Raw genomic sequence first — 11,656 nt, forward strand, 5'->3', positions numbered from 1 at the left:
TGTAACAAGATAATAGTACTCAAGTTCCTCTTAATCCAAGTTCATGACCTCTTTCTCTCGATCCGGATGCTCATGGTTGTTTATGTATCCGCAATGGATGAACAGCCAACTTTCAAGACGCCAAGGTAGTCAAAAAGATGATATGAGAAGAATTAGAACGAGGCTGATGCCTGCCAGGTGTCCCAGTGGGGGCGATCATAGCCTGAGTGGGATATATGTGGTCTTTTATACCAGGTGTTGATCCCCCTGGTGGATCAATCCCCACAGTGTTTCCAAGTATCGGCTAATTAGGACTATGTTCTTGTCCAGACTGTATAATGGGAAGTTAGATTTTATATATCTAGTCACGGTAACCCCCCCCCCCCCCGGTTGAGATAATTGGACACAAACTGAAGAAATACACATTAAAGCTAAGCGGTAAGGCAGCGACGGGTTCGAACTGAGCATAGTGCTGAAGTAGATTACATGGATATAGACTATGGTATCAATCCAGCCTTCGCGAGGATTGCTTTCTGAATTCTAAAAAGTAAATTGCTTATGGGCTATGGATACCTCCAATCTGACATTCAGACTGGGTAGCAGAGTTGCTGCACCCGAAAGAGCAAAACATATATCAAAAGCGATCCTCAGGGAAGGCAGAAGAGAATGATAGAAGAAGCAGAGCAGACGATCCAAAACCGACATGACAGGAACAAATAATTCCATAACCGTACAGTCACCATCGACCACTCATAGAATCGTCGCGCCTACTTAGTTCTTGTTGACATCGTCCATGTGGTCCATAACGGCGCACTTCCAGTCATCGGTGCCGTAGTAGATGGTGTACTGATCGTTGGGAGACTCGCCCGTGGACAGCTTCTGACCATACTGCCAGAACAGATCGGCGGCGGTGCCCGAGCTCAGCGAGGTCTTTTGCCACTTCAGTTCGTCGGTGCAATGATTGCCCTTCATGCCATATTCCTCGAACAGACATGGCTTGCCGGCAGCCTTGCAGGCCTTCGCGTGGTTCTCAACCCATCCATTACCCCAGGCGTTGTCCTTGATACCCCCTGTAATATCGGGTCAGAGTTCATTTCTTGGCTCATGTATACCATGGTAGTCACTCACAGTCAGTGGTGTAAAGGTGGAGCGTTCCGAAGTCAATGTCCGGGATAGCAAGATTCTTCTCGAAGTCGTTTCCTTCGGTGGTGGAGTATGGGTACGACTGATCCGAGCCAATGGTCAAGCCCATGCCCTCTATATAAACAATTAGTCATATTTTACTACATGAGCAACATACGTACCATCACCCAAGGCGACCATGTGGTTGGGATCCAGAGACTTGATGTAGGCACTGGTCTTGGTGGCCCAACCGTGGATCACGTCAGGGCTGCATCCGTTGCAGCGAGGCTCATTGCCCAGCTCCCAAGCGAAGATGGCCGGAGAGTTCCTGTACCGAGAGACAACGGCCTTGATATAGGCCTGGTACACGCTCTGGATCTTCTCGTTGGTGAACCACTCCGTCTTGCTGCCGCCGTAGGCAGTGACATATGCGTTAAATCCACCGTAGTCGTCCCAGCTGTTCACGAAAGGAATGATGAGTTTGACGCCGTGCTTCTCGGCGGCAGCAACCACATAGTCCAGACGCTGGAGGCCGTCTTTGCCGGTGTTGATGGTGGAAGTGCCCTTGGCCTTGTCGTGGAGCTGGAAGTAGACCGTTCCGGGGCTGGGAGCGGTGTTTACATCGTTGAAGCCCCAGACACGAAGGATCTTTAATCCGGTTTGCTCCAAATGATCGAACACAGCGTCGATGTCCGCATCGTTCATTTGGAATGGGAGCCAGTAGGCGTTTGTGCCGGCGAAGTACTTGGTCTCGCCGTCAATCGAGAACTGCGCTCCATCCGCCTTGGCGAAGGACCCGCTGCCCGTCGGGCGAGGGGTTGGCGAGGCGGACGACGAAGACGGCAGGGGAGTAGACTTCGACGCTGTCGAAATTGACTTGTTGATGCCCGTGCTGACGGATGCAGTAATGGACACCGAAGGAGTGACAGACGGAGTGGGAATGCTCGACACGGCGGCGGTCGTGGACGCGGCGCCTTGAATATGGGTTAGATCTCGTTTGTTCTTGGCACGGGCAAGTTGGTATTCTCTCACCAGGTACACACTGGCTAAACCACTCGTTCAGCTCCTCGCATGTCCATCCCGAAGGACACGCAGATGAGCCGGAGAAGGACTTGCCTCCACACTGGGCCCAAGGACCAGCCTGGGCCGACGCAGCTCCCACCACAGACAGGAGTGCGATAGACGAAAAGGAACGCATTGCGAGAAAAGAGCGAAAAGAAGGAAACGAATGAATGAAAGGATTTAAGGAAAGTTATCGTTTTGTCGAGCGGAAAGGCATGGACTCGAGGCCATCGCGAGCTGCTTTATAGTTTGCTCGGCCGATGCATCTGTCAAGCCGAGACTATCCACGACTCCTTGAAACCTTGAGAAATTAGGAAACGCTGTCATCCTCTCTGGATTCCATCGGAGTTAGTATCAATTGACGCATTCAATGTTCTGCTTCAAGCTGTTTTGTCGTGTTTTTGTTCAGTAGAATCCACATGGCGGAGTAAGTTCCATGGGAGCGGGTGCCGAAGCGGACCCTTCTTCCTTGTCCGTTTAGGCAAGGATTGTCTTAGTTTGATACTCTTAGAGCTCTGAGAGGATCGATTAATTTATTCTGGGTCAGTTCCGTCTGGTCCCTGCGTCGCACATGTTAAACTAGTGAGTCGCTAGTTTTCTAAGCCGAAAGTATGTTTTGGAGAGGATGTCGAACAGGCAGACCCCAAGAATAGACAGGCGTTAACCCCATACCAGTCTAATGCACCTGGAACAAAGGCTAATCACAAGTCAAAGCAACTATACGAAGGCTATATTTCTAATCACACACTTATAGAAAGCATCCACCAAGAAATAAAAAGAAAGAATCAAGTTCAAAGACAAAAACGGCACGGTATAGAGAGTAACCTCATGCCACAGCCGGCAAACGTCGGCTCCCGAGGAAGCCGAGACGATGATTGGTACAGCGCCATGGACATGATATGAGATGGTCCCAGCGTTCATTATCCTGAAACACTTGCCTTGGTCTTTCCCTGCCCAAGGGACCGTTTCCTTTCGAGAAAGGAACTCAAGAAGACTATACAACGATTAGGGCTAGGAAAGAGATACAACCCTCAGAACTCATCTGTCTCAGAATCGCGGCCACCACCACACTTTCAACAGCCACGAAATGAAGGTAGTCCTACACGATACGCCACTGACTCAACTGAACCACACTTTAGGCACGGAAAATGTGGAATAGCCGTTCTAGAACAAAGGCTGCACCAGGGGTCCTGCGAAGCCGAAAGACTGACCATCTCAGGACCTCCATTAAGAGTCATGATATAGTCTATTTAGACGTGAATATAAAACCCTACAGCGTACCTTCATTCTCAAAACATTCTTTCAATTCAAACAAGTCCCGGAGACATAGTCATTCGTTTATAAGTCTTTCTTTTCTACATCTATCAAGATGAAGTTCTTCATTCCCTGCATTGCCGCTATCTCCGCCACTGGAGTGCTGGCCGCTCCAACTCCCGATGCCTCTCTCGAAGTTTCCCTCGATAAGAGGGCTGATCGCGGACAATACACCGTCTCTGGCCTCGGAGCCCGCAAGAAGGCCATCATCCAAGCGGGCGGTAACTCCCTTGATCTCGCCATTGCCATGCTCGAAATGTAAGAAAGCACAATCCACAAGTAGGTCATTCTAACACGAAACTTATCAGTGAGGATATGAACACCGCCCACTACCCCTACGGAGACAGCAAGACCTACGACGCCGCCAACTTCGGTCTGTTCAAGCAGAACTGGGGCTTGCTCCGCGAGTGCGCCCACCGCTACGGCTTTAAGGGGAAGTCGGAAGCCCAATGGAATGATGGAGCTGTCATGAAGTAAGCTCTTTTTCTTGAGATATCTTTGCTGGGGCATTGACTGATACTTAAAAGCTCGAACGTCTACGCCGACGTTGCCTCACGCTGGGATTGCCAGAACTACTACGGCTACGATAAGTGGTTCGCCGGACACCGCAACGGTGCTTCTGGTCTTGCTAACCCCAACACTGCGGATATCAATAGTATGTTATAATTATTCAATTGATATGTTGATGACACCCTGGAGCAGAAGCTGATGAAATCAATTTATAGCCTACAAGTCCGCCGTCCAGTGGATCCAGCAGCAGATTGACAGCAACGAGAAGTACAAGTACGATGATACTCGCTTTTGGGTCAGCGTCGTGGCTATCTAAGTATATGTCTTGGTGGGATCTGCAGGTTTCTGTGAACTGTATTGGTTGCAATAGTGACCTCGCTCTGTTGTATACTTGTCTTCTCGTTGTAGCTCTTGTGCCGTTCTTTGGGGTATTATAGTATGTACTAGCTTGGGGAATTTATTGTTGATAGTCTTGTATTTTTCCGACACTATGCTGTAGATCAATAATCAAAGTCAGAGTCTTTATAATCTATCAACTAGTAGTCCACTCCACAAGCCTAGTATCTACCGAATTAATATACGCTGCCATGGTATACGAAACAGCAAATCGGAAGTTAGGGGTTATAACAACTGCTCGGCACTAATTCGGCTAGCCCCAAGTCCATGCAAGTAACAAAGTGACGATTCTCGCTATGCCCCACAAACAAGACCAAAGATAACATGGCTATATATATCCTCGTCAGCTCGCTGAATCCCTACCCAATCGCAGCGTCTAGTGATGCCATGAGAAACTAGCCTGAGCCCACACATGCACACTATACCAGCTATGATACAAACTTTTAGTGATCCATCAACGCAAGGACTACTATGCGCTCCACCTTTACACCACTGACTGGGAGTAGGATTGAGAGGTGCAATGCGGGCCATATGCTGCACTTGAGTCAACCAGGTAGGGTTGAAGAAGTTATTAAGGATGCGGTTGCTGCGTTGTATTGATATATAATTGTGAAGGGGATGTGGTTTTTGAGTAGCTTACTCGCTGTAGAGAGTGGAATGCATACGTCGATTGGTCTCGTCTATGGCAGGTCTTTGGCAGTGGCGATTATAGGTATTCTAGTACTCATAAATTGATTGATCGACTTGGAATACTTCATACCATACATAGCCTATCTACTCCTTGTATAAAGAAAGCTTGAAAGCGAATCAATAACTCCCGATCAAACCCATTCACATTCTCTTGGGTTGGATGTTATCCATACGCATGGGCATGGAAATGGCCATAAAGTGCCTGTCGAGCTGCACATGATAGCGCCGTGGTTTGACTTCTTGCTGGTATGTTGAGTAGTAAATGTCTAAAGAACTATATAGGCCCATACTCTGTACAGCATATCAATGAGTGCTTGTCGTATATATATTCAATGTCGTGTGTTGCCTCCTGCGCTTTCTATCAATTGACTGAAGCGTCCACAATAGTCGAAAAGAGAAGTACTCCGAATATTCTTCAATAGATCAAGAGTGGCCATTTGCGTCTGCACTCATATCGACAGTGATGAATGATACGAGGCCAGATTCACTCCCAATGGCGAACGTACCGTTGTAATACGCCGATGCTTTGGGTCTGTACTCAATTGGCAGCCAAAGAACTCTTTCTCCCCCGATGTGCAGCCACTCGTCTCCCAATGTCACATCTTGTCGTGGGCTAGATAAAGAGTTAATCCCTTCACGAAAAGGGACACGAAATGTTCCAAAGTCCGCTTCTAAGTAAGTGCTATCGCTTGAAAAGCGTAAATTGGTTATCCCGTTCCGATAATGGGAGGCACGATCCAGATTAGAAACATAAAGGGACTTCCCCTTTTCTCTATCCCAAAGACGAAATGTCTGAGAAAGAGTTCCGGATGCCACAAGTCTCCCATCTGCGGAGAACACTACCTGATTAGTGGCCCCTGAATCCACGAGTGTTTGAGATAATGCGCCTGTTTCTAAGTCCCAAAAACGAATTTTGGCATCGTTGGAACCGGAAGCTATGATGTTTCCATCAGGCGAAAAGGCAACCACAGTGACTTTGCCGCTATGCCCCTTTAGCTCTTGTTTTAGGATGCCTGTGCTAACATCCCATACCCGTACTACATCATGGGAGCTTGAGGCTAATTTCGTTCCATTTGGTGAGAAAGCCATGCACACCCAACTTCCACGCGACTCCAGGCTGTACATTTGTCCTCCAGTTTGAATATCCCATAAAGTGATTGTGCCACCTTCTTCAATCGAAGCCAACTGTCGACAGTCGGGAGAAAATATTACGCGATCAACTGAATTCAGGTGGTCCTCAAGCGTGCGATATAGTTGACCTGTTTCCGTGTTCCATAGTTGAGTACAGGTACTGTCCGACTGTGGACGAAATGCCACCAATTTGCTGTCAGGCGAGAAAGAAAATGTACCAGATTTTCCCGAGTATCCATTGAGAGTCTGGAGCAGGACGCCTGTAGTAGCATCCCACAGTAGAACTTTATGATCAGAGGCGACTGAGCCCAGTAGCTTGCCATCGGGGGATAACTTCATTGCAGCAACTTCATGCGAATGGCCTTGTAGCGTCGATTTTGTTGTAGTCATCCTTGCGTCACACAGTCGCACGGTTCCATCATCCGAGCACGATACGAGGAGGTCGCTGTTCGGAGAGATTGCTAGTTTCCAGGAGTCACGGCTACTCACATCAAACTTGTGAAATAGTGTGCACAGGACCCTGTCTGATAATCGATCGCAGTTGAACCCTGCGGCTTCGATTATGCGTTCTGGGGAGAATGTTGATGATTCTATAAAACCAAAGTCGACGGTCTGCTGCAGTTCACCCGTGGCTGCATCCCATATCCAAATTGTTCTATCCCCAGGAACCGATGCCATAAGCTCATTGTTGGAGGAAAACCCAACTGATCTAACAGCACCGCTGTGATCTAATGTCTGTAATAAAGCTCCTGTGCTTATTTCCCAAAGTCTCACTGATCTATCATTTGATCCAGATGCTATCAATTTGCCATCTGGTGATATCGCCAACGTGTTGATTCTATCAGAATGACCATCTATTGTCCTGATTACTGCGCCACTGGCGAGATCGCATAAATCGATTGTGTCATCGGAGGACCCTGAAGCGAGTAATTGATTATCCGGCGAGAACGCCAGCGAGAGCACTGGAGAGGTAAGCTGCGTGAAGGACTTGAATATTGTGCCTGTATCTATATCCCACAGCTGGACTGTGTGGTCTTGTATTGTATCATCCCAAGAGCTACACGCAACATGAGTACCATCTGGTGAGAATGCCAGACCACTGGTATAGAATACCTGGTCTAGGGTATGGAGTAATAGCCCCGTAACTGAGTCCCACAGCTTCACCGGGCTACCCATGGAGGCTGAAGCGATCAGTTTACTGTTTGGAGAGAATGCCACTGCGTTCACATTCTTGATGTCGAGGGTCATTAGTTGTGCATTCCAATTCATTTCCACCCTAGGTAGCTTAACAAAGTGCCTAGGTATCTCACTTTGGAAGATATCCCGCACAACAGACTTTTCTGGGGCAAATGCCAGGGCGGCAGCATAGAGCTGAAGAGGTGCATTGTTAGCAACCCAGGCATTCTTCAAAATAAACCGGTTGGCGTCATGAAAGAATTTCGACACTATACGCCCGGAGTGAGGCTTGTACCGGTTAGTATACATGGGCGAAGGTGGTTCGCAATACAGGTGAACTGAGAACCTACTTTTACTGCTGACTGTAATGTTTTGATGCCGCTCACAATCTCTGGGGCCAGTCCTAAAATACTCATGGCCTCCACCCAGTGAAGAAAATGATTTTGAACAAATCTATGAATCTTGTCATGATCCGTGATCTGATATTTTCCCCGCTGTAGGTGATGAACCCAGTGATGACACGAGTACTGGAGCTCAGCTGGAAGATATTCTCGAATAATATCATCACTTATATCACTTCGCAACGCCGCGTCACTCGATAGTTGGCAAATATTCTTCGACAGTCCACCCTTCTGTCGGGTCATCACCTCGATGCACCTGAATAGAGTTTCCTTATGTATATGCTCCTCATCAATCCAGAACTCGGTCTTCATACGGATTTTTGGATGAAGTAGGAAATCACGAAATGACTGGTGGAAAAGCTGGATAGGAGTATTCTCGTCGTCAGGTATACTAAGGACTGAATGAAGGAAATCCAATCGACGGCCAACATCGCTAGTCGGAACATTCAGGAGTTTTGCCAATGACGTGAGGGCGAGCGGGTTCGCAAGAATGATGATCGTCCCAACAATCACTCGATATTCTTGAATCAGCTCCTCTTTTTCGTCTTCATCCTCATCTTCATCCCCGCTTTGGAGTATTTGCTGAAATACGGGCAGGTATGTGTGTTCCAACTTCGAGATATGACTTGCGGACGTGTTCTCAGTACCCCCTGAGCTGAGGACAAGGGCAAGGCGCTTTTCAGGATTCCACCTCCTATCTGCAATAAAACGGCATATAGTAGCAGCAGAAATAAATAATGGACTGGCCATGTTGACCAAGTCTTGGATTGTCTTCTCTCCAGGCCATCCTTCAGGAAGCGATAATTTCCGCCTCATCTCTTCAAATTTATCATTCATGAATAGAAGTATATCATGCTTTATGGAAGATTCCACAATCTCATGGAGACCAATTCTCCGATGGTCATTTTCCGAAACGTCATCGAATCCCTCGCGGATTGGGATCTCTGGGCGGCTAGTGAGAAACACGCGGATGTTAACTGAACTTTGAGTTGAAACCATAGGGAGAAGGCGGAGTAGAAGCCCAATATCGTTTTCTGGATCACATTCATCTAGTGCGTCAACCACAATAACTAGAAGGGAGGTTCTTGCAGGATCATCTTTCATCGCTAATAATGGCTCAAGTAACAGCTTGTTGAACTGCTCTCCAAGGGATTTTGTCGATATAGAAGGATCTCTCTGGATTGCTCTTCGGATGCTTGGTATAAGGCGGGGCTCTTGAATAATGATTTGTCGAACTATAGTTGGAAAGAACTTCTCTGCTCTTCCACAATCCGACTTCCCTCTCTTGAAGAAGAAACTCCCCCCCAAAATCCCCTTTTCTTGCAGTAACCTACAAACAGAACGTGAAACAGTTGATTTCCCTGTTCCTGCCATCCCGTTAAGCCAAAAGATGCATTCCCCTTGAGTTGAAAGTGACCAGTCTGTTACCTGCTTAAGTAGGTCAGTCCTGGTTCCTTGGAGGCACTCTACTTCATGCTGGTTCATGTATGAGTCGAATGCTGCTCCTTCAGCAATGGTTAATTTGCAGAGTTCCATCTCCCGACTGATATCCTGAATACCGCTCAACACGTTGTCGATCTGAGCAAGTGTTTGTTCCGCTTTTTGTTTCCAACGCAGTTGCTGATCAAACTGAACCCATCTTTCCAAGTACTTCTCCTCCTCTCCAACGGCTGCCTTGAGTATGGTTAAAGGCTGGTCGGCCAAAGCTATAACGCTAAGGCGAAACCGCCGTCCAACACCCGAGTGCTGAATTGAAACAACGCCGGATGAGTACCGTAATATTGCAGAATAAACGCGAACGATGGCATTGCATACTTTGTCCTTTGTATCGGGGTCGGTGGTGCTACTCCATAGGCAATGACTCTCAATGAAAGCACACCGACTCAGCACATCCGCAAGGAACCCTGAGGCTTGGAAAATTGATGCCTGTAGGTCCTGGTGATTTTGTATCATCTAGTTAATGGTTAACGCATTTTGTATCTCACATTGCTTTTGTGATGACCACTTAACATACGTTTAACCCCACTGATATAATGCCCCAGATTTTCCCTGCATACCCCGTAGGATCACAGCCAACGGCAGCACCGATAATATCTTGGAAGGATAATGTCGCACTGACTATTTTGAGTGCAGAGTCTCGAACATTGATATTATCTCCCTTTGACCTTTTAATCTTCAGTCCTTTCCTTTGGTATTCATCGTACCGCTTTTTGGTCGTCTCTATAACAGTATTTACCACGTCCGCCATCTCAGGGTGGGGATTGTCCTCGTTGGGCGTGTCAAGAAGTGCCAGCTTGCGTTGATCATCAGGATCCAATTTGGCAAAGGCAGCTTGCCACAGATCTAGCGAGCTCCGCTGAGGTTCATTTTGGCTATCTTCAATCGCAGAGTTGGCATTAGTGCTAACAGACGGCGCACTTGTCTCTGGGAGTGTCACAGTCACATTAGATTTATCAGTATCTGATTGTGGGTCAGCATGTTTTCCTGATTTCTTTTGCCGGCCTCTTCTGAAAAGTTGTTTGATATTGAGTCCCATTGTGCCCAGTGGCGTTGCCCGAGAAAACTGTATAAAGAGAAACTTACACGATCGAAGGATGATCGAGGTGCCAACACAGTGGCCATTTTAAATGCAGCAAGGCCGTGCTGTAAGCGCTTGCAAGGCTGGCGACTAATTACGCATCTATAAAGATAGGCTTAACCGAAAACAGAACATCTAGTGCGTCGCTTAGTGCACAGCCTTGCAACAAGCTTGCATTTCTTTTTTCGGTGTTTCCAGCGCACTGTCCTAGTTACCTGGCAACATCACAGTAGTCAACATCACAGTAGTCAACATCACAGTGCTATACCGATAGCTAAAGTACGTAATAGTCTGGACGAATCGAACAACGGGCCTAGAAAACGGAAGAGGTGAGCAGAGTGATGCTCGAAGTACGGAGTTTGTGCCGGGGATCTATCCAATGGCCTATGTGACTAAATCAAGACAGCTCACTCGGCGGTTAGCGGGCCGCAAATCACACCTTCCGAGTGTTGACTAGCCCGTTGAGCTGCCTAGTGAGATTTGATGCTACTAGCGCCCATTGGTCATGAACGGCTTCGTAGTAGTTTTTCCTGGACACGAATCAAAGAACATACTCACACCCTGACTACCACTTGGGAATTACATGTCTAGATAATCCAGTATCTATATGACTTACGTTTGGGCACGCTTCCTAATATTAGCCTGAGACTTCCATCGAGAGCGCTTAGTAGACGCATTTGGTAGGATGTTGGGTGAAGTTTCCAGCCAGTGCTACTATATCCCCATCTTCAGCATCCAAGTTCCTCGATAGTTATGGCAGCGTATTAGAGGGGCCTGTATACTTGTGATCCAATAGTTAAGTATTAACCATGGTACAAATTGCATCCTGCCTAGTAGATAAGATTGTATAGTTCCCCATCGGGTTACTTTAACCGTAAACGAGAAAACCTTAATCACCTGCAATAGATCAGATATTCCGATTATCCCAATATGTCGCAAACACTGTTTTTCATGGGTCGGTGCAATACAGGATAACTGTTTGTCATCTAGGTATATATGACCTTTAAAAGTAATATATAACATGGCCCATGATGAATCCATGGCAAGATTATCGCTGTTTTGGTAACTCGGTGAGGGTCAAACAGGTACACATAATACAGGATATTCTTCTGGTAAGACTGCGGGCAACATTTCGGGAGTGCTATTGAGTATCTCAAACTCGCTGTATTCCTGCTCTTTTTTGGAGGCAGTTTTGTACAGGAAAGTTGTTCAAGGAGGTAGATAGTACACATTAAACAGGTAGTCTAGCGGATAAAGTATAGCTAATGAAGATAAATGGACACTGTCTACATAATGG

The 11,656-nt window shown here is 47.1% G+C and overlaps 5 protein-coding genes across 5 annotated transcripts; 2 read left to right on the forward strand and 3 right to left on the reverse strand.

Moving 5' to 3' along the window:
- Nucleotides 1–492: 492 nt before the first annotated feature.
- Nucleotides 493–768, reverse strand: BDV37DRAFT_243335 (uncharacterized protein). The gene has a single exon (XM_032081426.1). The coding sequence runs from the start codon at nt 703–705 to the stop codon at nt 520–522; it is 186 nt and encodes a 61-aa protein (XP_031943490.1). The 5' UTR covers nt 706–768; the 3' UTR covers nt 493–519.
- Nucleotides 493–2,869, reverse strand: manF (putative endo-1,4-beta-mannosidase). The gene is made up of 4 exons (XM_032091054.1): nt 2,134–2,869; nt 1,284–2,075; nt 1,108–1,236; nt 493–1,049 (listed from the first exon to the last, which is right to left on the reverse strand). Exons 1-4 carry the CDS (start codon nt 2,297–2,299, stop codon nt 751–753), a joined length of 1,386 nt encoding a protein of 461 aa, XP_031943489.1. The 5' UTR covers nt 2,300–2,869; the 3' UTR covers nt 493–750.
- A 240-nt stretch (nt 2,870–3,109) lies between these two features.
- BDV37DRAFT_243339 (uncharacterized protein) lies at nt 3,110–4,424 on the forward strand. The gene is made up of 4 exons (XM_032081427.1): nt 3,110–3,735; nt 3,786–3,950; nt 4,005–4,132; nt 4,203–4,424. Exons 1-4 carry the CDS (start codon nt 3,533–3,535, stop codon nt 4,301–4,303), a joined length of 597 nt encoding a protein of 198 aa, XP_031943491.1. The 5' UTR covers nt 3,110–3,532; the 3' UTR covers nt 4,304–4,424.
- A 682-nt stretch (nt 4,425–5,106) lies between these two features.
- BDV37DRAFT_243341 (WD40 repeat domain-containing protein) lies at nt 5,107–6,354 on the reverse strand. The gene has a single exon (XM_032081428.1). It carries the CDS (start codon nt 6,196–6,198, stop codon nt 5,497–5,499), a length of 702 nt encoding a protein of 233 aa, XP_031943492.1. The 5' UTR covers nt 6,199–6,354; the 3' UTR covers nt 5,107–5,496.
- Nucleotides 6,355–9,200: 2,846 nt separating this feature from the next.
- BDV37DRAFT_243344 (uncharacterized protein) lies at nt 9,201–10,253 on the forward strand. Its single transcript, XM_032081429.1, has 2 exons — nt 9,201–9,734; nt 9,796–10,253. Coding segments are annotated over exons 1-2 (291 nt in total). The 5' UTR covers nt 9,201–9,732; the 3' UTR covers nt 10,085–10,253.
- Nucleotides 10,254–11,656: the final 1,403 nt, after the last annotated feature.

Source organism: Aspergillus pseudonomiae (genome assembly GCF_009193645.1).
Source record: "Aspergillus pseudonomiae strain CBS 119388 unplaced genomic scaffold BDV37scaffold_18, whole genome shotgun sequence".
In the NCBI taxonomy this organism is placed as follows: Eukaryota; Fungi; Ascomycota; class Eurotiomycetes; order Eurotiales; family Aspergillaceae; genus Aspergillus; species Aspergillus pseudonomiae.